This window comes from Salvelinus fontinalis, chromosome 5 (assembly GCF_029448725.1).
Source record: "Salvelinus fontinalis isolate EN_2023a chromosome 5, ASM2944872v1, whole genome shotgun sequence".
In the NCBI taxonomy this organism is placed as follows: domain Eukaryota; kingdom Metazoa; phylum Chordata; class Actinopteri; order Salmoniformes; family Salmonidae; genus Salvelinus; species Salvelinus fontinalis.
Genome location: NC_074669.1, coordinates 22,941,121 through 22,968,970, shown reverse-complemented (window position 1 = coordinate 22,968,970; position 27,850 = coordinate 22,941,121). Strand labels below are relative to the sequence as shown.

General features: G+C 45.2%; 2 protein-coding genes across 8 annotated transcripts in view; one reads left to right on the top strand and one right to left on the bottom strand.

Moving 5' to 3' along the window:
- Nucleotides 1–27,850, bottom strand: part of LOC129855328 (ras-specific guanine nucleotide-releasing factor RalGPS2-like) — a 147,666-nt gene that overhangs the window by 31,161 nt on the left and 88,655 nt on the right. The window lies entirely within an intron of this gene.
- LOC129855329 (angiopoietin-related protein 1-like) lies at nt 318–26,752 on the top strand. The gene is made up of 7 exons (XM_055922870.1): nt 318–823; nt 12,167–12,438; nt 12,529–12,857; nt 13,081–13,372; nt 23,119–23,312; nt 24,251–24,521; nt 24,744–26,752. Exons 2-7 carry the CDS (start codon nt 12,219–12,221, stop codon nt 24,929–24,931), a joined length of 1,494 nt encoding a protein of 497 aa, XP_055778845.1. The 5' UTR covers nt 318–823; nt 12,167–12,218; the 3' UTR covers nt 24,932–26,752.

Below are 27,850 nucleotides of genomic sequence, written 5' to 3'. Positions count from 1 at the left end.
GAAGGGGTCTAAGCACAGAGGAGTTAGCCAGAGAGAAGCTGCTGTCTGGTAATTGTGGGGTACTAATGGGATGGGGGTTACAGGGGCAGACGTGAACTTGAATATATGGTGCATAAAAGGTAATGTGTGTGTGTGTTGTCCTTACCCCCAAACAAACCCTCCTTGTGTGAGTTCAAACAGATTTTTTTTTTAAGTTGAAAGTTTCTCCAACTGGCTTTTTTCTCTCTTACTTTCCTTAAAAAAGCAGGGCAGGAGTGCTGGAGGATGTGAAACTTAAGGAGGAGGTTCTTCTGATACTCCCTCTCTTTTTCAGACCAATGACATCAGAGGTGGGCTGGCACGTTCTAAAAAAGACGAAGGGAGAAATGGAGGGGAAAAACAGCCTCCCTCTTCCACACCCTCTTCCTCCCTCCCTTCAGTCTCCATCCAATCCTTTGTGAAAACCTTGAGGCACCAGGCGTCGGAGCTCAGTGGGTTGAAGTAGCCGCTAGTTCAGCCAGGCTCCAGACAGAGCTCCAGCTCTAACCCCTAACCCTAGCCTCACTGAGCCCACAGAGAAGAGACTTTGCTGGGCAGCAGGCTGCAGACAGAAGGCCTCTGGACTCTGGCTCTCTAGGAGGGGGACCGGTTGAGATCCCAGGACAGAGGGAGTAGAGTGGGTGAGAGAGCCAGAGATTAACCCCTGTGTGAGATGGGAGATATGCACATGAGCAGAGCTTGAGGAGGGGACTGAACCGGAGCACGAGGCTCTCTGAGCACTGCCTGACTAACGACACACACATACATCTGCAGGACACACTCTCTCACAAACAAACACACAAAGGTAAGCAGCTGCATGTCTCAGAGTTTGTTCCCCCCCCTCTTGTGTAGCTATGTGAGCAGCTGGGAGAGCTCTGCAGGAGAGGTTAGGATGTTCTGTGAGGGAGTTATTTTCTTTCTGCAGAAGAGTCAGAAAAGTTTATCAATGCTCCGCTTCTCCAGAGGACTGGGATCTAGATCTGAACAGCTTTACTGTGAGGCTGGTTGTACATAGTGTACAGTGGGAGTAAGAGGGACGCCTCCAACAAAGAGGCTGCGACAGAGTTGGACTGCAGGAGAGAAGGGCGCTAGCCACACACAGGTGCTCAGCAACAGGTAGCCTGCTTCACTATAAATGTCCATTCACTGCTGCTGGGCTCTTTACCGGGCTACTGAAACTTTACTACTTTACCTTTCAAACTACCACTAGTTAAATAAACTGCATGTCTTTCACTAGAGTAACTCCCTGTCGAGCTGGACTGTTTCCATAACTCTATTATTCAAGAGTAGAGGGAAGAAAAGAGAGAGAGAGCCATGGTTTTGTTTATTTCTCTAAGCTTTGGTTTCCTAATACCCTCTCTGCCTGTCCTAGGGCCAGTAGTGCCGAATGAGAAATGGTTGTTAAATTAACCAGGAGAGATTAGGGTTAAATAAATAAGTCACAACCTAATGAGGTAGTGACACTCTACAGTGTGTGGCTAGATGACACACACACACATACCCACTTACATTTTGTGGCTTCATCAAAAGTGACTGGGGTTGTTTCTGAGTGAATAGAAAGTCCCATCCATGGCGTCTTGTTTGAAGAAAAACAACCCTGATAATACAATGTAATTCTACTCTGGCCATACCCAGCTGGAGCCAATGCTACCCTCCATCCAGACATCCAGACATCCACCACCTCTAAACCTCACCATGACACTGGGGCTTTGAACGCTAATTGTATCAGTCTGCTAGCGCTCATATTGCCACTCACAATTATGTTAAACTGCTTTCACTTATACATGCTCTACTCTGTCAGTGAGATCCATGGAAAACTCTCCCCGCTCACTGAGGATGCACATCTGTTAATGCTGTACGACTGGAGATAGGGAACGCACGTACATACGCATGCGCACAGCCACAGACTTCACATAGGCAGTTTTAACAACAGCTAAAGCAAACATGAGGGCAGGACTAAATGTTCTGAAAATGTTTCGTGAGGACGAGTGTTTTTCAACAAGCGATAAAACAAAGAGCAAATCACGGCCCTAAATCATCTGACAGACAGAGCGACAGAGAGGGAGGGAGGGAGGGAGAGGGACTTTCCCAGTCAAACGTCATCAGAGAAGACCCCGTGCTTCCCAGCAACACACATTGACGGGACTTGACATCCAGGTTTGGAGACGATTTAAAACTTAAGACATTTGAGGAGTAGGTCTATTCATATGGGATTCCTGAGAAACTCAAACACACACTGTGGTGTCAGTCCACAAACACACAGTTAGCAGCTCTCGCTCTGACCACAATACCACAGCTACAACACACACAATCCACTGAGCCTGCCTGTCACACAGGGAGTAATCCACACTTTATTAAGCAAATAAAAACTCTACATTCATTGAAGTCAGCTGTTACCTGCACCAATGGAAAGAACAGAGGGGGGATATAAGAGACGAAGAGGTATATACAGAGCTCATACATGGATCTGTTGTGTATTATGGATGAATCAGACAGCAATGAGTCAAAACTACTCTGGTAGGAAAGGAAAGAGGAAGCGAGAAGGGAGAGGACAGCGGAAGACAAGACACAGGCACACACACAACCAAGAGTCAGAGGACACTGTGTGTGTTTCTAATAGGTAACATATGTGCAGAGGTTTTTAGTAGCATGGTGACTGACAGAGCAGTAAAAATAACAACACCAGAGGATTAACGGTTCCGCTCCAACATAAAACACACTGCATTATCCACCCTATAGGTACTGGAGGGTCACACACACACACACCTTGTTATCTTGAGAGTGAGTGTGTGTGATGGAGAGGCGTTGTATGAACCCAAGCTAACCCTAGACACAGCAGTCAGCACTCAACGACATATACACAAACACAGAAAAGCCCACAAGGGAGCTTGGGTGTGTATTTGTGTGTGTGTGTGTATTTGTGTGTGTGTGTGTGTGTGTGTGTGTGTGTGTGTGTGTGTGTGTGTGTGTGTGTGTGTGTGTGTGTGTGTGTGTGTGTGTGTGTGTGTGTGTGTGTGTGAGAGAGAGAGAGACCTGCTAGGGCTTATGCCCCACAAAGAGTAATTGATTATGGGGTGGGGGTGAAGGCAGAATGGGACCACACCCTACTACTCTGCGAACCCCACATTTGACTTCTGACCTGAAACTCGTCTAGGGTTCCAGTCAAAACGCACAGTGGAAGAACCAAAATATGGACTCCAGTGTGGTATAGGGCTGTGGAAGAAATCTCTGTAAGAAGGCTTTTTGGGTTTGGGAGATCAAACCAAAGGCCCAGACACATGTCCTTGTGGCTCCCTTCCTCTTTCTCTAGTTCCCTCTGTTTTCCTCTTCTTCATCCTACAGACCGGCTCCAGGACCAATTACAGTTTAGACGGACTCTTTCACAAGGACATTTTCTCTCTCTCTACTCCTCATTCTCCCCCCCCCTCTATAACCTCACTTACCCCCGTCCTCCACATCTCCTCTTTCATCGCCGTTTCTATCAGTTAGTATGACAGGGTGTGTAGCATGTGGAGGTTGCCAGGGCTGTTGCCTACTCTGATTAATTGCTAACATGTTTCAGGGGTGCGTGTAAGACAGAGCAAACGAGAGAGAGAGAAAATGAGAGCGAGAGAGCAAACGAGACAAAGAGAGAGCAAACGAGAGAGAGCGAGAGAGCGGATCATATTTATGTTTGGGAAGGGCTGTGTTTTTATGAGACCGTGTGTGAACAGTAGGGTCCTGACAGGACCAAGTTTGTAGTAGAGTTTTTTTTTACAGCTGTGCTTCTAAAGCATCCTGTCCTCCTCTTCAGATCCCTATATTTTTTCCTCCTCCTGCTGTTATTTCTAGTGATGTAGAGTATCTGTAGTGTGTTTGGGGGGGGTTTGGAAGCAGACAGGGAAAGGCTGAAGGCCAGAAGGGATGTTGGAAGCTGGAGCCGCAAAGCTGGGAAATACATTGGCTATAAAAATATAAATCAATATTTTTCAAATATGCCCCTTCTCTTCCTGGTTCTGCCATTCGTCAGACTAGAGACTGACACATAGGCACGACTCGTATCCAAATCTGCAGGCTTCAATCAAAATGAATGGAAAAGAGACACCATCCAGCCATATACAGTACCATTTAAAAGTTTGGACATATCGGACATAAAGGGTTTTTCTTTATTTGTACTATTTTCTACATTGTAGAATAATAGTGAAGACATTGTTTATTATATTTCAGATTCTTCAAAGTAGCCACCCTTTGCCTTGACATCTTTGCACACTCTTGGCATTCTCTCAACCAGCTTAGTGAGGTAGTCACCTGGAACGCATTTTAATTAACAGGTGTGCCTTGTTAAAAGTTAATTTGTGGAATTTCTTTCCTTCTTAATGAGTTTGAGCAGATTTGTTGTGCTGAGACAAGGTAGGGGTGTTATACAGAAGATAGCACTATTTGGTAAAAGACCAAGTCCATATTATGGCAAGAACAGCTCAAATAAGCAAAGAGAAATGACAGTCGATTACTTTAAGACATTAAGGTCAGTCAACCTGGACAATTTCAGTCGCAAAAACCATCAAGAGCTATGATGAAACTGGCTCTTGAGGACCGCCACAGGAAAGGAAGACCCAGAGTTGCCTCTGTTGGAGAGGATAAGTTCATTAGAGTTAAATGCTTCACAGAGTTCAATTAACAGACACATCTCAATATGAACTGTTCAGAGGAGACTTGTGAATCAGGCCTTTGTGGTCAAATTGCTCAAAGAAACCACTACGAAAGGACACCAATAAGAAGAGACTTGCTTGAGCGAAGAAACACGAGCAATGGACATTAGACAGGTGGAAATCATTTGGTCTGATGAGTCCAAATTTGAAATTTTTGGTTCCAACCGACATGTCTTTGTGAGACGTAGAGTAGGTGAACAGATGACTGCCGCATGTGTGGTTCCCACTGAAGCATGGAGGTGATGCTTTGCTGGTGACACTGTCCGTGATTTATTTAGACTTCAAGGCACACTTAACCAGCATGGCTCCCACAGCATTCTGCAGCAATACGCCATCCCATCTGGTTTGCACTTAGTGGGACTATCATTTGTTTTTTCAACAGGACAATGACCCAACACATCTCCAGGCTGTGTAAGGGCTCTTTGACCAAGGAGAGTGATGGAGTGCTGCATCAGATGACCTGGCCTCCACAATCACCCGACCTCAACCCAATTGAGATGGTTTGGGAGGAGTTGGACCGCAGAGTGAAGGAAAAGCAGCCAACAAGTGCTAAGCATACACTACCAGTCAAAAGTTTTAGAACACCCCCATTTTCCAGTTTTTATTGAAATTTAAGCAGCTCAAGACCAGTGAATAACTCTGAAATGTACATTGCTTTTCAGTTTTTGGTTACCAAAAACTGAAAAGCAATGTACATTTCAGAGTTATAAAAACATGCCCTTTTCAGGGAACAAGTAATGGGTTAACAACTTCCAGCTGTTCTACAGCAATGGAAGTAAATTAAGCCTTGAAAGTTGATGCTAACAATTCCTACAGGTGTTCCAACTTTTGTTGATTACTTACAAACCCTCTGTCTGTATAAAAGCAGTGTTGCCAGAGACGCGACCCAGTCGTTCAGTCTTTGTTCTGTATCTATGAACGTGACCCAGTCATTCGTTCTAAATGTTCCATTGCCATACCGGCTGGCAACGTTCTTATCCCTTACTTGCTAGCTAGCCAACTAACTTAGAGGTACATCAAACAGTGCAGCCAAAATAACAACAATAGCTCCATTCACATTTGTTTAAGCAGTTTTCTAGTGACATTTATTTTTGATACATACAACAATAAGCTAATGAGGCGCGATTTCACATGGCATAGAAAATGTGCTATCTCGTAAGAACACGGTTGTTCAGAGGTAGCAGCACACAGCTAACACAATCACTTAAAACTGAAGCTGGAAAGACTGCAAACTAGCTGCACGCTTAATTTGACCTGTTTTCTATTAATAGTGCTTTGTATAGATATACAAACAAAAATTATGCTAATTCATGATTTCGACACGCTGAAACGTTCATTACGATGGAAGACCTGGAGATCGAATTTTAATATTGAAACAATGTTGCAAATGTCGTAGAGACAGAGCAAGGTTTACACAAATCTCCGCTGTTGAAAATGAAATGTTATTCTAAAAGAAAATGTGAGATAATGTCTAGATGCTTTTTATAGTGGATATAATTAATAAATTGCCTGGCTGGGCTGATGAGACAGTGGATTGCGCAGTCAGACGGAACAGAGTAAATGGGCATTTTAACATTAGATTTAGCCGATGGCACAACGTAACGCGGAGTGCCTGAACACAGCCCTTAGCCATGGTATATTGGCCATATACCACAAGCCCCTGATGTGCCTTATTGCTTTTATAAACTGGTTACCAACATAATTAGAGCAGTAAAAATAAATGTTTTGTCCAATGGTATAAGGTCTGATATACCACAGCTGTCAGCCAAATCAGCATTCAGGGCTCGAACCACCCAGTTTATAATCAACTTTAACCCTTGTCTATAAACCATGTGAGAATAGTGTGGTAAGAGCCAGAAGGCTGATCCTGTTGGTAGCAGCAGTGAAGACTGAGAAGGATTGTTTAAAGATCTGCATTCATGATTTTTAGAGTGAGTGGCTAACGCAGCTCCTGTCATTTCCTCTCTGGCTGAGGCTGCTGTGATTTCACTTACCACAGATATACGCACTTTGTGGTGTGGTTGCACCCTAATCCCTTCTCTACTCTACTCATAGCCAGTCTGCGAAATTTCCTTTCGTAGGATAGCCGGAGGCAAAGTCATTATTATCCGTCAGGTGATTGGTTGTGCCTTCTTGGGTGTGACATCTCTGAGCCCTAACCAAAACAATGGCGTACAATCACTCCTCTCGGGTCTAAAACCAGTAGTAAACACCAACTTCAATGATAGTTACCTTAAAATTAAAAAGACATAGCTATCTAATATTCACCTAACCCAATGACTTTGTCGCCGAGGAGGGTTTGTTAACTAGTATTTTCTTATAAAAGCTCAGTTAACAATGCTAGCTAGCTAACTTTAGATAAACCGTGTCTAGACTTGGGAGAACATTGACAAGTCACATAGGCTTCAGGAGCCAGCTGGTTAGATATTATTCCACCATGGGCAACAACTGGCTACTAGTTAGTTTTCACTAAAATATGTTCAACTCCTAGTTTGTTTATCCACTGACCACCGCATTTAGGAGGATAGCTAAATCACTGAAATGTGGCCGAATAATTGTGACACATTTGGGTTAACTTACTCATATCAAGCAACAGACAGTTTGTGGAAAGGTAAAAATAACAATAGTGGACAGTGAAACTAAATAGTTTGGTAGCTAGCTGGTGAGGCTTTCATTTATTTCACAAATAATTAAGCTGAAGCTGGGTTTCCCAAGGTGAGCAAGCTTAAACAGACGGCTCTGCAGTGCAGTCACACACCAAAGGCGGCTTAACCAATCACTCAACATAACTTATTAATAATTATGACTTTGCCTCCGGGTATCGTAAAAATATTTTGCAGCCGATCTGGCACTGGACCCAAAATGTCTGACCACCACCACCAACACAGCCCTGGAACGTGGGAGATCAGATGCCAAGGGGAGAGGAGGTAGAGGTGTTGAATGGGGGGCTCAGAGCTAGGGTTACAAAATTCTGGGAATGTTCAATAAATTCCCTGGTTTTCCAGAAATTCTGGTCAAAGGATTCCAGATTTTCTGGTTATTCCCTTCTGATTCCGGGAATTCTACAACCGGAATGTTTGGGGAAAAAAGGGAATTTATTTTACGTTCTCGGCCTGTGTCTAGGGTGATTGGTTGCTGGAGCTAGCAGGGTTGGCACGCCTGTGAACAGCTTACTACATCACGGCAGAAATCTCTAAGATCCAAAGCCACAAAACTCCCAGAACCCCAACCCACAGGCCTGTTAAGAGCCACACAGCTAAAACAAGACTAGAAGGGCTAATGAGGCAGGAAACTGATCCTAGAGCTGCCTGCCATGGAACATGTAACAGTGGCAGGCTACACACAGGAGGTTGAGGAGCGGGTGGTAATTTGTCTAGTATAGATGAGGTAGCTGGGTAGAGGGCTATTGAATCCTGCGCTGTAGGCCTATATTGGCCCTGGGCTGAGGCAATCATTTATACAGTAATACCATAACAGAAAGTAAGGGAGAGATGTAAGAGAGTGTCTCTTGTCCCGTGAATGCTCCATTAACAGTCCATGTGTGTGTACGTGAATGGGAGCATATGGCTAAGAGCGAGACCGAGGTTTCAGGCCAAAGTCATAGGTCAGCTGCCTATTAATAACCTTTTGTAAGGTGAGCAGCCAGTGGAAAGTGACAGAGGTCACCCTGTTTCCATCGTGTAAGACTGGGAAGCGGGAGACAGGCCAGTTCAGTTCCAGAACACAAAGGCACAGTTACAACACACACAAGTGCATGCGCACGCACACCATCACACTCCTAAGGCTAGTTTTCCTTTGGCTGGGGTCGGATGTTGCGACATCTGTTAGTGGGATACGTGAGCCATTGGCTGTGGACCAGGAGCCAAAAACACTTATTTTTATTGAATTTAGAGAGGTTGAAGGAAAAAGAAAAAGCTTCTAACAAGTTGAGGGGGAGAAAAGGAAAGGTTGTGATTTCTAACTGGCTGTGTTTTGCGCTTTTATAAGGTCTGTTCATCTCCCCTCAGTACTGTCACCACCCATTAAAACTACTACAGCCTCAGCACTGACCCATAGAGTGAGGGAGGAGCAGACAGGTCGGGGGCAAAGGGAGAGAAAGCCAGAAGAAAGCGGTAGAACAGAGTGTTGCATCAGTACTATAAGTGGTTGTTGAGGCGTAGTCCTGCTTCAGAGGTGTTGGGTCAAACGCAGAAGACATTTTAGATGAATGCATCCAGTTGTACAACTGACTAGGTATCCCCCTTCCCCTTTATGGAGAGAGCCAGGGAGATGAGAAGTGTATGACCCACTTTCTCCAGTTCCAAATCTCCATCTAACAGTCAGCTTTTACCTCTGTTTGCCTGCCTCTCCCCTCCCCCCTATGAGGCTCTGGGTGTTCTGTTCAGGTCAGAGTTGTTTTGGTTTAGTCGGCTCTGGTTGGTCTGACTGGTCGGTGCTTTCATCTGGCTTTGATGTCTAACTGAAAGAGACACGTCTCTTCTTCATCTTCTCTCTACACTAACCTCTCCAACCTCCACCAGTCTCTGGCTGTGTCCCAAATGGCCACCCTAGAGCCCTACGCGCCCTGGTCAAAATATGTGAACTAAATAGGGAATAGGTTGTCATTTGGGACCTAATCTGAGGATGACTGACTCAGTAGAGAGCTGGTTCCATCTACATTCTGCCCCCCGCTACAAATGTGCTCTTTCTGTAGGCCTTCACTAGGCGTTAAGACACAGTGTACTGACAGAGTACAGGCCACTGACAGGTCTGGTCAGAATGCTCTACTGCTGTGGTGTACATAGATAGAAAGAGAGAGTCAGAGAGAAATATATAATGTAATGACAGTGGACAGTGAAAGGTATGTCTGCTGTTCAGTGTAGATTGGTTTGTTTGTCTCAAAGGGAGCCTGATAATTAAGTAGTATGGATATGGATGAAGGAGCTGCTAAAGTGACTGCCTTCAGGAGAGCAGTGTGTTTATGTGTGGAGACAGAGCTCGAAGGAGCTGTTAAAGCCATTAACAGGTCAGTGAGGATAGAGGACCTGGTTACGTTGTCAGGGGTGTCTGCTGTCAAATGAACACACAGCCAGAGAAATGAAGAACAACGGACTACACACCCTTTTCACAGCGTATTGGCTCGGCTAGCACACACACACACACAATCTGGCACACTGGCTCACAGTATCCACACTACTAATCTAACTGACAGAGTTGACTCAAGTCCTGAGGAGCAACAATGGCATTACAGGAGCCCCACAGGGCATCAGTTTAAGGGTGGGGGTTTTAGGTAGTGAAAACTCAGGGTGTAAAGTGGAGCAGCGTTTAGGTAGTGTGTGTGTGTGTGTGTGTGTGTGTGTGTGTGTGTGTGTGTGTGTGTGTGTGTGTGTGTGTGTGTGAGAGAGAGAGAGAGAGAGAGAGGTGGTGATGAGAAGCAGACATGGCAGGCACCTGTAGAGAGACAAACACAACAGTAGGGGTGAGAGACAGGTTACAGGAATCAGAGCTGGGCCATGGGGCAAAAGGGGGGAGTGGTGGTGGGCGGAGAGCAGGGCTCTAAAGTGCGACCAATGTGGTAGCATATATGAAAGTAAATATTTTGCTGTTCAACCAGGAATTTTATTTGGGAGCACTGTGCTACAATGAAAAAAATAATTGTTGTAATGATAAGGCTTCGCTGTACCTTTGTTTCCAAGTGTCCTAGAGAAGCAAGTGAGTGCAGATTTGTTAGATTTTTGTAATTTCAATGACAGGTATTCGTATCAACATTTTTGCCTTTATAATAAACAAATGTATTTACAGCATTACATATTAGTTTCTAGGGCACAACATGTGCTTCAAAGCTAAACAATTAATGTAGGCTGTATCTCAATCAATTACATTATTTATTCATTTTTGCTCCTAACTGCCAGAAATGAAACATTTTCATTTAGAGCCCTGGCAGAGGGAGTAACAGACACCTCCAGAGGTAAATAACATTTTCTACTTAGCATACCTGTGTGTGTCTGTCTGCGTGGTGTGTGTCCGGGTTTCCGTTAGTAAAATGTTGCGCCGGACAACATGACCAGAAAGATTTTCATTCACCGACAATTTGAGAAATTTACCGGACCCATATGCATTACGTGAGTAAAGATGCAACAACTAGGATGGGTTGCTAATATGACTAAGATTGTGCCTTTGGCTCAACAAAAGAAAGTGGATATGAAAACCAATAGAACAGGAGCGAAATGCTGGTTTCAATGGAAGCTCTAACATAACGTAGCAGGTGTAGAAAGACACCTGAGCGAAGTTCCCACTTCTGTTTTTCAGGGGAAACGGAAGTTAGATTGAAAATACTGTATCCCTGAAAACCGGATGTTAGCGCTTTCTGGAGACTGCATAGGCTACGGCAGCTCTGACAGAGAACAGATATCCAGACCTACTCCTGCAGAATGACTGGACAGCAATTTGTTTCCCAGCTCCCTGGGACACCAGCTAGCCCCTCTGCTGCTTGGTTGTAAACTTCCTAGACCATCAGATTACACAATCCCTGTGTCTTTGTATTGTTCCAAACTAAACGTTTGGCTCTGGTGCTCAAGCGTCTGTTATTGGGAATTATTCTGCCGCATGACTAATCCACTGCCTTGAAAATCATTGACATTTTCTACTACTCCATTTCCAGCAAGGCAATCACATAATTTCTACACCTCCCCAAGAGGGAAACTCCCCTGGTGTTTGAGTTGTAAACTGGCTACTGTAAAATGTCCATTATTGGTGAGCTTGACTACTACATCTGACAAAGAATGTTTGCTAGTAATTATTAGCTGTAAACATGCTATTTAATTGTTCAACGCTGGCAACATACTCTGCAACCAAAGACAGTAAAGTATGAAGATACGCAGAAACTGCTACGCCAATAGAAATGGCTGATCACATTTGTAGGCGATGTCATGGCGACGTTGGCTAGCTCATGCGCAGAAACACATCATCAGGTCTAACGGTCGTCTCGTGCCGAACTGTGCATGTGCATGCCATCAAATCAAAGCCACTCCTTCGATAGAAGTTGTTTTTGGATGAAAATGAAAACGTGTCAGTTTCTCACTTTGAGGTTGGGGTAATAACATTTTCAACTACTTATTAGAATCAAGGTTGTGCCTTTAGATTGAGAAAATGAACAACAAATGAAGAATGTTTCACTTCTCAAACACCAAACTCTGGCCTGGTCTGCTTGGTCTGTTTCGCAAATGTTCCCAGAAGTCTTGCAATGTTGCACCTCTGGATATTAGAAAATCTGTGACGCTACCCTCTGTGTGTTAGTAGCTACCGGTGCCCTACACGTCTTGCTTTGTTGTTATGAATCTGCCGCAAAACTATTTTCCTTTTTAGGGATATAATATACAGGACTAGCACACCTGGTATATTGTTGTCAACAATTGCATTTTTATTGTTTGGAAAAGTTAACTATTTCTTCACACTAACTCCTGTTTCTTCATCCATTGCAGTGAAGCCTAGAGGAAGTCCAGGAGGCATCCAGCTAGCCAGTAGAAGAACACCATGCAGGGTGTGGTCGGGGTGAGACGGGGGGTGTCGTGGAGCCTGTGTGGCCTGCTCTGCCTCTCTCTCTGGGGGCTGAGCCAGTGCAGAGGTTCCAGACAGGCCAGAGAGACCAGGGACCAGACCAGGGACCATCCCATGCTCAGGGCCAAACGAGCTCCTACTGATGATGTCAAGAAGTGCTCCTACACCTTCCTCATTCCCGAGCAGAAGATCACAGGTCAGTGTTTTGTCTTCTGTGAAGACAGCGATTTATTTTTTGGTCGGGTCTTGTTTCGTGACTTTGAATGATTCTAACGTCCATCATCAGGCCCCGTCTGTGCCAGCGCCACGGGCCCAGAGCCGGACAAGGAGCGCGTGACGCGTATTGACATAGCTGACGTGAGAGAGGTGCTGTCCAAGCAGAGACGGGAGATTGAGACCATACAGCTGGTGGTGGACGTGGACGGCAACATGGTGAACGAGATGAAGCTGCTGAGGAAAGAGAGCAGGAACATGAACTCCAGGGTGACCCAGCTTTACATGCAGCTGCTGCACGAGATCATCAGGAAAAGGGACAACTCTCTGGAGCTGGCCCAGCTGGAGACCCGGGTTCTCAACGTCACCTCAGAGATGCTGAGGCTGGCTTCACGCTACAAGGTTAGAACATCAAGGTGGAACTAGAAAGTAGTGAGCTTAACGCTACTTTCATGTATAAATCAAATCAAACGAAGCGTGTTAGAAGCAAATCAACAGTGCCATAATACAGAAGCTTTAAAAAGACCAGCAAACAATCATTTGATATAGTTTGAGGATATTTAGATATTCTATAACTAAATGAAGTGACTTGTGGCCTTTTGTTACCTTCTCTTTCTGCCACCAGGAGCTGGAGGGGCGTTTCGCATTGATGGCAGGGTTGGTGAACAACCAGTCGGTGCTGATCGCTGCGTTGGAGGAGCAGTGTCTGCGGACCCTGGGGCATAGTGAGCTACCTGTGGTCCCCCCGCTGGTCCAGGTGGTGCCAGAGAGTATCCCCGTCAACAGCCGCTTTACCAACGAGATACAGAGGGACCATACCAACCGAGCCTTCCCACGGGGGTCACGCATGGACTCCCCCACTGCCTCCCCATTTGCACTCAATCCGCCGCCACCGCAGGGCACGCTCACCTCAGACGGTATGTACCAAGTAGCACTGGGAGGGGTGGTTAACGTTAAATGAGAAAAACACAATAATTGGGTCCAATTATCACAGCATGTGGAGTTGGTTGGAAGCAGTGCTGGTACTGTAATTTCTGAATTAGGCAGAAGCTAAACTCACAGTAGGTCGGACAGACATTTCACATCCATAATTGTCAGAAAAACGCAAAATTAGCAATGCGGTAGCCAATGGTGCATCTAATTCCCTAAATGCCTGGCAAATGAGTAAACGGTCTGGCTAGTGGGCCGGCTGTGGTATAGTGGGTTCATACCTGGCAGGAAAGACTGAAGCAGTGAGATCACACATTCCTCTGAGTGCCTCTGGGACAGCTGGACTGGCTATAACATACTGCTTGCATGCGTGTCTGAGCATATGGAGTGGGTTCTGGAGAATTAAACTGATCCCTAAGAGTATGGGTTGAGTTCTGGGCGTAACTATGGCTTTCTGGGAGTATGGCCGAGCTAAGCTCAGTGTTGGCTCAAATGCTGGCCAGATATACAAACTGTGATAAATACAGCTCTACCTGCAGTCCATCACTGAGCAGGTACAGAGGCACGCAAAGTCACAAACACATTCACACAGCTGGCTGCTGGGTGCCAGGCTATAACCTGGGTATATGATCTTAACTCCGGGTGGATGATGTAGGCATTTTTCAGCATATGGGCCAGCTTAAGTAAGCCTTTTCTGAGAACATGCAGACATACAGTGGGGATAGAGAGCTCTACCTGCAGTTAATCACTGACCAGACACACACAGTAAAACACACACACCGCTGAAAACAATCATAAAAACCTGGATGCAGCCCCTGATAAATATAGCTGCATGGAAATTAGACAATGTATGTGCAAGCAACTAGGCCTATATATATACACACACACTATACAGTATATACTCAAATCAAACCCATCTGGTGGGCCAGGCCCAGATTAGTCAGACAGAAGCAGTAAATTAGAGACTGCAGGAAGCTAAGAGATGCTCCCCTTATCTGACTCAACTTGCTCTCCTGACTAGCCCCCACAAAAATCACAACATCTCCCATGTGAGTGAGATCATTTCCAGCATGAAACCAATTTGCAGGGTCATAATGCTTCTTGGAAATCCCTCTTTGAAAGATTGGGCAGGAGCATTTTATTATGACTGGAGATTTGGTTTGAAGACCGCAGAGAGGGCTTAAACAAACAGATGTCTGACAATGAACTCACTGTAACACTCACTCACTAGAACAGCCATACTGAACATGCGGACCAGGGTCCAGACCCAGAACGGGGTCAATACGGACCACTGGTCCTGGCTTAAAATAAATACACTGCTCAAAAAAATAAAGGGAACACTTAAACAGCACAATGTAACTCCAAGTCAATCACACTTCTGTGAAATCAAACTGTCCACTTAGGAAGCAACACTGATTGACAATACATTTCACATGCTGTTGTGCAAATGGAATAGACAAAAGGTGGAAATTATAGGCAATTAGCAAGACACCCCCCAAAACAGCAGTGATTCTGCAGGTGGTGACCACACACCACTTCTCAGTTCCTATGCTTCCTGGCTGATGTTTTGGTCACTTTTGAATGCTGGCGGTGCTTTCACTCTAGTGGTAGCATGAGACGGAGTCTACAACCCACACAAGTGGCTCAGGTAGTGCAGCTCATCCAGGATGGCACATCAATGCGAGCTGTGGCAAGAAGGTTTGCTGTGTCTGTCAGCGTAGTGTCCAGAGCATGGAGGCGCTACCAGGAGACAGGCCAGTACATCAGGAGACGTGGAGGAGGCCGTAGGAGGGCAACAACCCAGCAGCAGGACCGCTACCTCCGCCTTTGTGCAAGGAGGGGCACTGCGAGAGCCCTGCAAAATGACCTCCAGCAGGCCACGAGTTGTGGCAAAATGGCTTAAGGACAACAAAGTCAAAGTATTGGAGTGGCCATCACAAAACCCTGACCTAACCTATAGAAAATGTGTGGGCAGAACTGAAAAAGTGTGTGCGAGCAAGGAGGCCTACAAACCTGACTCAGTTACACCAGCTCTGTCAGGAGGAATGGGCCAAAATTCACCCAACTTATTGTGGGAAGCTTGTGGAAGGCTACCCGAAAAGTTTGACCCAAGTTAAACAATTTAAAGGCAATGCTACCAAATACTAATTGAGTGTATGTAAACGTCTGACCCACTGGGATTGAGATGAAAGAAATAAAAGCTTAAATAAATCATTCTCTCACAAAGCACCTGGCCCACACGGACTACGGGGTAAAGCACTGCAGGTCTAGTTTTCACACGACTGTTTCAACTCCTGCTGAGCACTTGTTCAGTGCCAAACTCCTGAAAGGTGTCGACCATTGTACCAGTGACTAAGAAGTCAGGCGCCAAATCACCAAATGACTTTCGACCTGTGGCCTTCAAGCCCCTTCTGGCCAAATGCATGGTTGTCAATAAGCAATTGATCTATCTGCTATCTGTGCATAGCAGATAGATCAACTGGACCCATTATAGTTTGCCTATAAGGCACATAGGGGGACTGAGGATGCTACCCTGACCTTCGTGAACATGGTTGTTTTAGTTCAGCTTTCAACACAAATAGACACACTGCTGAAACGACAACTGGACCTGAGGCCTCGCAGGTTGGATCAATAAATTTTTTCTCCCCAATTTCGTGGTATCCAATTGGAAGTCACAGTCTTGTCTCATCGCTGCAACTCCCGTACGGACTCGGGAGAGGCAAAGGTCGAGAGCCGTGCATCCTCCGAAACACAACCCAACCAAGCTGCACTGCTTCTTGACACAATGCCCACTTAACCCGGAAGCCAGCCGCACCAATGTGTAAGAGGGAACACCGTACACGTGGCGACCGTGTCAGCGTGCACTGCGCACGGCCCGCCACAGGGGTTGATAGTGCACGATGGGCCAAACCCTCCCCTAATCCGGATGACGCTGGGCCAATTGTGCACCGCCCCATGGGTCTCCCGGTCGCAGCCGTCTGCGACAGAGCCTGGACTCGAACCCAGAATCTCTAGAGGCACAGCTAGCACGACGATGCAGTGCCTTAGACCACTGCGCCACTCGGGAGGCCCGGATCAATGACCAACTGACCGCCCACAGAGGGTCCTCATGAATGGACTGACCCTGAACACAGGGGCGCCCCAGGGTGTGTCCTTTCACTGTTGTTGTTCTCTATCTACACTAATGAGACTAAGATCCAAGGAAACAATGTGAGCCTTTTCAAGTACGCGGATGACATGACTCTGGTAGGACTCTTTTTTAAAGATGCTACGTCAGACGGGGACAGCTATTTTAAATAGACCAACAACCTTCAAAAATGGTGCCGGTCAAGTGCCCTCCAAATCAATGTGGAAAAGACCAAGAGGCTGATCATCAATGGCAGCAACTTGCCAATGTCCCAACCACTCTCTCTGAACAACCAATCAGTGGAGGTGGTTAAGCGTTTCCAATCACTAGGGACACAAATTGATAACAAGCTGAGTTTTACAGAGAATGCAGACTGCATATTTTTAAAAGCAAGCCCCCGCTTGTTTTTAAAATCAGGAAATGTAAGTGGTTTGGGGTAAGCCAGGATGTTCTGGAGAGGGTGTACAGCAGCTTGGTGGAAAGCATCCTCACGTTCAATATGACAGTGGTATCGTAATCTCCCATTTGAGCAGTCTGTTCCACAAGGAAACCAAAAAGGCACTGGCTGTCATTGGCGAACCCTCCCACCCGCTACAGCCTCAGTTCGAGAGGCTTCAATCTGGCCAGTGCTTCAGAATGCCCATGGCCTAAGAAGAACGCGTTCAAACAATTAATTCCTTGTGCTGTTGGACAACTAAATGCAATATAAATTGTATCGGTATACAGTGCAAGTATTCAGACTTTTCCACATTTTGAATTTAGAAAATGGATTAAATGTTTTTTTCTCCTCATCAATCTACACACAATTCCACATGATGAAAGAGCACAAACAGGTTATTAGAAGTTTTTGCAAGTGTATAAAAAATAAAATATCACATTTACATAAGTATTCAAAGGTTTTTGAAGCACCTTTGGCAGCGGTTACAGCCGCAAGTCTTCTTGGGTATGACGCTACAAGCTTGGCACACCTGTATTTATGGAGTTTCTCACATTCTTCTGCAGATCCTCTCAAGCTCTGTCAGATTGGATGGGATCGCTGCACAGCTCTTTTTTCAGGTCTCTGCAGAGATGTTTGATCGGGTTCAATTTCGGGATCTGGCTGGGCCACTTGAGGACATTCAGAGACTTGTCCCAAAGCCACTCCTGCGTTGTCTTGGCTGGGTCGTTGTTCTTTTGGACTGTGAACCAATGCACCAGTCTGAGGTCCTGAGCTCTCTGGAGAAGTTTTTCATCAAAGATGTCTCTGTACTTTGCTCTGTTCATCTTTCCCTCAAATCGTGACTAGTCTCCCAGTCCCTGTCACTGAAAAACATCCCCACAGTGTGATGCTGCCACCACCATAAAATAATAATAATTTAACCTTTATTTAACTAGGCAAACCTGTTTTTGCTTTGTCATTATGGGGTATTGTGTGTAGATTGACGAGGGAGAAAACGATTTAATCCATTTTAGAATAAGGCTGTAACATAACAAAATGTGGAAAAAGTGAAGTGGTCTGAATACTTTCCGAATGCAGCACATACACACACTTTAGGAACTCAGTCAGGCTTTAAACTTTCTGCAGTTGAGAGTTGTAATAGTAGGACGTGCAAGGTGCAATTTCGAAAGTTGGTAGTGTACGGGCAATTTTCCTCTTGTTATGTCATTCACTGACAGACATTATAGAGCTAATTTTAACCTGTCAGAAATGTCCAGTTGATCAACTGCTAGTCATGTTAGGTAACTTAGTCTAACCAGCTATTTAGCTATCTAAATCTTGTAGTGATCATGGCCAGATTACGTGCCCAGGCAGGGGACTCACCCCCAGGGGCCCCCCATTGACTTTGTTGAGTCACCCCGGCATCATATGAGCACACAAAATGTTGCAGGAAATTAGCTTCAAACTGCAATAATTTCTCTCTGCCCCATGGCAATATGTGTAGAATTGCAGGAAAGTAGCTTTAAAAAAATTGCCAAATGTTCTCCCCGCCAACAACAGGGGTGTAAAACAGTTTGATCAGCTTGAGGTCACATGGGTTGCAAGGTGGGGGTTTGTTACTATGCTGATAAATGACAATATCCATCCGGACCTTTGCCATCTAGGAAAATTGTGTAACCGGACCTTCTCAAATAGTAGTTGAGTACCCCTGCACTAGAAGAATGAGCAAGGGCTTTCATATATGGCCTGGGGTAGGAAGGAGGTGAAACTGACAAGACAGACGGAGCATATGATTACTGAGGACAAAATAATCTCTGGTCTGTTTTTGGGTAAAGTGGATTGGAGAGGAAAGCCTGAGACTGTAATCTTCAGATCAAACTGCCACTACCTTCCTCTATCAGTCCCTCTCGGGCTGCTGTGGGCCAGCTGGGGTCTGCATTATTTAAACCCTTCAGCTGTGTGCACTGTAGGGCCATAACTCTGTCTGTACTGTACCAGGTCAATAGGTTCAACACAATAAACACAGAGGGAGATCTAGGGGTCACTGTTTGACAGACATCTTAACCTTGTCTCTGTTAATCTGTTACAGTTTTCCTACCATTAGCCATCACAGGAAACATCCTCACTGTAATAATAGCCAACAATGGTCTACAACCTTTTAGTAGTCAAATGTTATAACAGCAAAAGCTAGCAAGCACTTAAACCATGATAGAAGTGGTCATTGTTCACAGCAGACTTCTCCCTGACGTGAAGTCAGACATCTCTGTCAAATAGTGCCGCCTGCCATCTGTCTGTCTGCGTGTGTGATCCGAGTTGAACTAAGTGTCTATATATACACTCATCCAGTATAGTGAGTGTTGTAACTACTGGCCCTGTGCCCAGCTTAAAGAGCCTCCAGAGAAGTCTAAGTGGTGTGCTGTGTTGAGTGTGTGATGTCAGTGTGTGATGTCAGTGTCAGACCAGTGAGCCTCCAGCTCCTTCAGGCAGAGCAGCCGTTTCCTGCAGTAACAGTGGGACTATTGGCAGTTGAAAGGACTGAAGAAGAAAGAGGGAAGGCGCTACATTTAGAAAGAGTCTATTGAGAGAAAGGCCGGTTGGTAGGGAATTAGGGAGCGGGACGGAGGGAAGTAGAAGGGGAGAGGGGATGGAGGGGTTGTGATGACCAGGGCCCCACTTTCAGAGGAAGAGAGGGACAGCGTGTGTTGAAGATTTCTGATTGTGCATACAGCTGCCTCTCCACAGTGGTGCTGTGCTCTATAGCTGTATGTTACAGCAGCACAAACTAACATCTCCACTTGGATACGTGCGGGGGTCGTCCACAGCGCACAACTTCTGACCACGACTAGAGTTTAGGCATCAGTTATAGGAGCTAACGCAAGAGCTACAAATTCGAGTACTACATGATACTCGAATGCACCCTACACCCATCATGAGGTTGCTACAACCTAGCCTACAAATTAAAGTTAATAATGTAGGTGCATAGGTCGAGAGAGACAAATTGGAGTAATCAAGTTGACAATGAGACATTTAATACCGCCTTGCACACTCTTGCCTGAATCCAGTGGATCTGAGGTGTAATCATTAGGCCAAACAGTTGCTATTGGAGTTTCCATTATAATTCAGGTAGGTCCATCCCCGTTGCGTTTGCTTTTGTTTAAGAAATTGCTTTGCAGCAGAATCGGCAGAATTAATACACCCCTGATCACACGCACACACAGACTTCACGGATCCATCATTACCCGAATACCCAAAACCCAATCCGGGACCAGAGCGGATCCAGAATTCTAAATAATGTCAAGGGTCTGGGTCAGATCTGATGTGATGGTCTCGGGTATGTAATTTTAACTGACTTGTCCGGAAGGGCCCGTACAGATCTGAACGCGACTGCTGCAAGAGAGAGCGAGAGAGACATATTATCATTTATGCTGCTGCTTTCCAGCTTGTTGTTGTCATCAAAACAGCAACAGGCTCTATGACTGTAGCCTCCGTGTGTTGCAAACTCTAGGAGATATCATACACTAGAACCGCATAGCGGTTTCTAAAAACCGTTCTAAGACCTTTATCAACACAATAAAATGATTATTCTTCCAATAGCATATATATATTTATTTATTTATTTATATATTTATTACACTGTTAGAATGTTCATGCGTCATTGGCTGGAAGTGTCAAAATTTGGATTTAGGCCTAATTTTTTCACAAGGACTTTGTAGAATTATACAAAACGAATCTAAAATAACTATTGTTATATTTTTACATGGATATATTTCTTCATGCAATTCATGCATTACAATTGTTTATGCACTATTTATCAAGACTTGGTGCTTATGTTTGCAAACCTTGCGGGTTGATATGCATCTGATGTGTATACTAAATGGAACACCCCGGCAACACTCAACGTTCTCTAGCTGGTACTTACAAGCTGAACGGCCAGGAGGTTCTAGTGTTAATGGAAGATGGAATTAAACATTTAAGGAGAAGGATAGGCTACAATGACCAACAGCTAGGCTGCTACTTAATATTCTGAGTGGATTTGTTGTTATTATAAGAATAAGGAAGCGCATGCACTACATCCTCAATTAACCTAGCTAGCTAACATTAGCTAGCTTCTCCAACTTTTTGGACCAGTGACGACCTCTCCGCTAACCTTTTCCATTTGCTTGGAAAAACCGCTACACAGCCTACATTGCTGTCACCATATTAGCTAACGTCATAGTCAACATGGCTACTAGAACTAACATGTTAGTAAACCCACAATCAAATCCATGTGTACAAATCGATGTGGACACTATATTGTGTACAATCACACAATACAGTGTACAACAAGCAGTTTAGCAGTTACACCGGTGGGCCCCGGCGGCAATAAATTCATACAACTGAAAGCTTACCTTGAGTTGGAAGAGTTGCAGTGTTGGCTATCCAACAGGTTGGTGAGTAGGCTAAAAAATCTGCATTAGGTAGCTAAGTAACTGAAAGGTAAAGTAAGAAGAGAAATAAACAAAACAAAACAGCTGCTTCTTTCATTTTTTTAAGAAATTAATTTGTTCAAAACTGATCAACTATTATCTCTCTCTCGCTTTGAGTCAACTACTCACCACATTTAAAGCACTGCAGTGCTAACTAGCTGTAGCTTATGCTTTCAGTACGAGATTCATTCTCTGATACTTTGATTGGATGGACAACATGTAAGTCTATGGAAGGGGGTGAGAACCATGAGCCTCTTAGGTTTTGTATTGAAGTCAATGTATCCAGAGGAGGACGGAAGCTAGCCATGGTGCTACCCTACAGAATTCTGTTGATGCTACTGTAGACCTTCATAGCAAAACAGTGTGTTTTAATCAGTTATTTGGTGACGTAAATATATTTAATATTGTTTCATCTAAAAAGGATTACTTTTTCAAATGTTTCTCCATTTAAATTTTTAATTTTTGAAATTCATTGAGTAAATTTTACATTTACATTGTAGTCATAAGCAACCACTTATCCAGAGCGACTTACAATAAGTGAGAACATACATTTTTCGTACTGGTCCTCTGTGTGAATCGAACCCACAACCCTGGCGTTGCTAGCGCCATGCTCTATCAACTGAGCCACACGGGCCCTCCACTGAAAGAGAGACAGTATCACAGACATCTAAAACATACACATCATATCGGAGCGCCTCCACTCTGAAACGTAGCCCAAATAAATCTACTCATCTCCTTTCGTTCTGGACAGTTTGGTCCCAAAAGCAACAAGAGAGAGAAAGCGATTAACTGTTCCTGCTCTGTGATGAAAAGCAACACGATCATCTATCATGAATCTCTGAGGAAGAGTGGAGCCAGGCTGAATCCTCTTCTGTTGATGGCTTAGCTCTCAAAATACACATGGCCGGTTCACCTCAATACACAGACCAACACCACACTGTGGATGGGCCAATCCCTGCTCCAACCACTAGGGTCACATGAGATATTCCCCTGTTTTTTTACTTGGAGAGAGAGGGGGAGAGAGAATGAAAGAGTCCAAGAGAGCTATAGACAGAAAGAAAGAAATCCTCTCAAGACAGAAGTGGTCTAGATGAAGACGTATGGTTACTGGAATAATATATCCCGGTTCTGTGAGGTTTTAGGTATGTGTGAGGCACTACAGTGGCTCTGTGCTCCAGTCGCTCTGTCCTACACACACACAGCTGAGAAAACTATCTTCTGTGTGCCTCGGGCCCCAGAGGACCCCCTCACAAAGCCTGTCTTCATGGCTGCTCAATACATATCATTCACACAGGAGCAGGAAATAAGCAGGGTTTAGATACAGCTGGGGATCTAGGTACTGAGCTAATGCTGGCTGGCTACATAAGGCTATATGGTGGTCTGGGCAGGAAAGGGGCTCACGGACTGCTACAGCATCGTAACTACTCCTACCCATCCCCCCAAACTAGGAGGTCTTGGCAAGCAATGCCTTCCTTTCTCTGTCTCGGTCTGCCCAGTGGGGGTACATAATGTATTTAGCGTGTGTGTGATGAAAGAAGAGATCTTGTTCACCTGAGGCAAGATATAGTATGGAGATTAGTGAAGAGGATGTTACATAATAGAAGCAGTACTAACAGAGGAGACACTGGCTTTGGGCTCTGGTCAAAACAAGTGCATTATATAGGGAATAGGGTGCCATAATGGACGCAGGCACTGACCCATTTCTCCCTCCCCCTCTTCCAGGTCCGTTTAAGGATTGCTACCAGGTGCGCCAGGCGGGCCACAGCACCAGTGGGATGTACCTGCTTAAGTCTGAGGGCAGTGACCGGCTGATCCAGGCCTGGTGTGAACACGGCCTAGACAACGGAGGCTGGACTGTGCTACAGAGGAGGAAGGATGGATCGGTCAACTTCTTTAGGAACTGGGAGAATTACAAGGTACTATAGCGCAGACGATAACGCACACTGACACACCGAACATAAACATCTGGATAAGTATGTATACTGTTAAGCACTGAGCCATTGGGGCTAAGTCCAGCCCTCTCCCTCTGACCTCCAACCAGAAGCCACCCAGCTGTGACCCCAACAGGGACATTTAGGGAATGGCTGATGTTCCCCTTATCTCTCCTCCTACGTAACATAACCAAGCCCACTCCCCACCACATTCTGGGTCTGCTAACACACCCCATCACTCTGGAGAAAGCCCTGTGTGTACACACCCATTATACCCCCATGGGCAGGTGAGGAAATCAGACTCCTTCCCTCCTCTCTCTCTTCCTCCATCCCTCCCGCTTTCCTCTCGTCATCATCACTGAGATCTCATCTGGACCCAAAACACCCAGCAGTGTGTGTGTGTGTGAGACAGTCTATGGGGGCTACACACACTTTCTCCCCTGCCACAGCCAGTAATTCACCTTGACTGGAAAGGCAGAACTTTGACACATTATCGTCTCCAACAGGGAACTGATTCAATTCGGTTCCATTGATTCTGAAGGTCTGGTTTCCTTTAACACAATGATGCAGCGTGTAATCATATTACTGAAGTCTACCCTCTGTGATTTACCCTCTCTTTGTCCTCTGACCGGGACTATTTAGACTGTCTACAGACACAGGTGTGGTTCCTTTTGCTGCTGACTAGAAACGGTGTGGTTTGTCAGGCTAGTTAGTGGGTGAAAGCAGCATTCCAAAAGCTTTAGCTGGGACACTATACAACCACCACACAACTCACTGTCCTGTAACCATTCATTAGAAACCCTTGGAGACTGGAAATCATCTATATTATAACCTGCTGTGTGTGTGTGTGTGTGTGTGTGTGTGTGTGTGTGTGTGTGTGTGTGTGTGTGTGTGTGTGTGTGTGTGTGTGTGTGTGTCTACAGAAAGGCTTTGGGAACATTGACAGTGAGTACTGGCTGGGTCTGGAGAACATCTATAACCTAGGGAAGCAGGGGGACTACAGGCTGCTGGTAGAGCTGGAGGACTGGGTGGGAAAGAAGGTGTATGCCGAGTACAGCAGCTTCCACCTGGAGCCTGAGAGTGAGGGCTACCGCCTGAGACTGGGCACCTACCAGGGAAACGCTGGAGACTCCCTCAGCAGCCACAATGGGAAAATGTTCACCACGCTGGACAGGGACAAGGACGCTTTCTCAGGTAAACACAAGACAGTGTGCCAAAATAGGGATGCACGCTAGAATACAAGTACAATGCTGTACTTGTACGCTAATACACTACTATGCTACAATACTAGTCTCCCAATCATACCGTTTCACAAGCTTCTTTGTACTGTGGTCCATTTCTCTAACATCCCTGCTCAAGTGACACCTATCACTAGAATATGCTGTACCACTAAGCCCCCTCCTCTCCCCTCTCTAGGTAACTGTGCTCACTTCCATAAGGGTGGCTGGTGGTACAACGCCTGTGGCCAGACCAACCTGAACGGAGTATGGTACAGCGGAGGGGTTTACCGCAGTAAGTTCCAGGATGGAATCTTCTGGGCCGAGTACGGAGGAGGGTTCTACTCCCTCAAGTCTGTCCGCATGATGATCCGACCTATCGATTGAGCCTGGAGTAGGCTCCATCCCCCAACCTACACTATGACCTTTAACCCATCATGACCCCTACCCTACCCCTCCCCCTGCTGACCCCTCTCAGCTTCTCTACCAAGCTACCCTTCATCTCCACACTCCATTCCATCCTTCCATTCTCAAGTGGAGAAGAGAATTCGATTTCAACAGTCAATGCCCAAAATGGAAACCCTGGTTATTTTTTACCCTCTCTGGATAGAAGACACAGCTTTCTGCTATGTTTCAGCTGTGCTCCTATTGAGTCCTCTCTAACATGGCCAGATAATGCTGTGACAGATAGCAGTGGACAGCCAGAGTATGGACTCTAACACAGAGCTAGCTGCCACTGTCTTCTACAACAGTCTATATATACACAGTATGCTACCACCATGTCACAGTTCAATACGCTATGAAGGTGATTACTTTAGGAATTTGAGATGACTTACAGCCTAAATGCTACTGGAAAAAAATATTGTTAATTTTGTTTTTCTGTTTTGCTTGTATCCAGCGTGTTTGTTGCTAAGTGAGTGCCTTTTTTCACAGCGTAATAAGGATTTAATTACAAGTTCCTTATGATGTCATCAGTTAAAATCAAAATGAGAATGTACCACAGTCAAAAGGGGTTGAGAGGCACGCACCTCCCCCCAGGCATACAGGACTTGGTATGGTCTTCATGTACATATTACTCTGTGGTTTTGTTTGGGCTTGTTGTTTCGGGGTTCCCACAAGCACTGAGAGGAAATGAACTCTAACAATGTGCTTTGTGAAGTGGGAATGGCCCAACTCGCTTTGGCATGTAAATATATTGGCCTTTATTTGTGAGAGTTAATTTAAGACGTATGATTCTGCTCAAGCCAAATGTTTCCTCCATGGTCTCCCTGCCATCTCTCACTTCTGTTATTTATCAACATATTTATAATGAGTATAGTTATAGTCACGCCCTGCTCTATTTAGCCCCAGTATGGCCATTCTGTTTATTCCTGTTAAGAGTCACACACACACTAGAGAACAACCGATAATCAGCTGAGCCGATATATTGGGCCGATATTGGCTGTTTCTAGTCTAATCGGCTATTGGCCCTTCTCTATCGGCTTTGCCGATAGTCCCTCTACATAGAAAAGCTGCTGCTATGCCAGCCACCACACAACGCCTCAGCCACGAGCACTGCACAATGCCAAGGAATGTCTAGCTGGGAAAATCAGCAGCAGTAAGCAGCAAGCTAGCTCATTCTCCAACAGAAAGGTGTAGTATTGAGAAATTGATGAATTGACACAGTGACCAAAATCAAACTCCTGTGGCAAATATTAGTTTAGTTAATTCACTAATAATTAGGCTTGTGCCAACGTGCCCGGACATGCATGCAATAAGCAAGCAAGCTAAGTAGATAGCTATGTGACCTGTTAGCAAAGATCATAACTAACCCTTTCATCTGTGGTGTTAGCTAGCTAGCTATATTAGCTAGTATGCTAGCTAGATAAAAAATGTAGCTAAGATAACAAATAGGCGCTAACAGCCAATGTAACTAGCTAGTTGTCATTTAGCTGGTTATCATTTTGAACATGCACTATTTTCAGCAACGAACCATCTGACTTGTAATTGTGTTAGGTAGTTAGATAGTTTTTACCAATGTCAAATGTATTGATGGATTTTTAAATTAATGCATACACGGTATCGGCCCTAAACAATCCATATATTGGTCATTCTCCAACACACACACAAACACCGAGACGAACGTCAAGTTGACGAAGGTGAATAGCTGCCCTGCTCTGACATCAGTTTCCATGCAGCTCTATACTAAATAAACCATTTTTAAATACCCTTTGCTCTCACGACTTCTAATTTACACAATCTCACTCTCTCCGTTTCGCACCCAACCACCCAATGGCCAACAAACATTTTCCAGGACAGTTAGTTAACCTAGTAAGTTAACTTTGTCACAGCTGGCGTAAACCTTAAATGTTTGATTATACCGTTGTATGAAGGAGCTATCAGGAACAGAGAGGTAGTAAATATGGAGGATGATAGTCTTATGAAACCTCTCATTATGCAGGAGTTCATAATGAAAGAATGCAGCTTTGGAGAGTAGAGGAGGAGAAAAGGGGGAGAGGAGGAACGGGGAGGAGGAACAATGAGAACCACATTTCTGTAGTTGAGAGAGAGAGACAAAGACAGAGAGAGAGAGAGAGAGAGAGAGAGAGAGAGCCTGGAGTCAGAACAACAAAAAGGTAAAAGTGGAGAAAGAAAGAGGACAGGGAAAAATGATACTGAAGTAGAGGGGAGACGAGAGAGATAAAAGGAGAGTGATCAACAGAGAAATGGATTGAAGACACAAAGGAAAGGACACAAAAAAGAAAAAGGGGAGGGGAGCAGGGAATGAAAAAAGACAGGAGGGAGGGGGACATTCTTTCCGTGTTAAAATGCTAAGCTTTCAGTTTTACTAAGATACGTCCTAAAGTTATGATTCTCCTCTGACCCAGGTCCCTAAGGAGCCGTTAGTCTTTACACACACACCACAGCTAGCACTGCAAGGATGATGAGCTAATGCACACACACACACACAATATATAGGCATGCACTCACACACACACCGCTGCTGTATCTCTGGCTCCAATACTGTGGCTGTAGGTCATGGAAACAGAGGGAAATTGAAGAGAGTTGGTTTGGAGAGTTGGATAGCAACTTGGCATAGTTCTCTCATCTGACACTTTGTCCTCATATTTCCATTACATTGGTTCCTCCACAGCCCAGCTCCAACCCTACTGCACCACAGACACCTTGCCAATGGCTCTGGCACTATTCTGTGCAGCCAGGGATTTGCCTCAGAACATGGGTGAATCTCCAGTAACAGCCAAGTCTGTAATGGTCTGCCGCGTAAAGGGGTGGAAGTGTGGTTAAATTCAATAAGGTTCGAATATG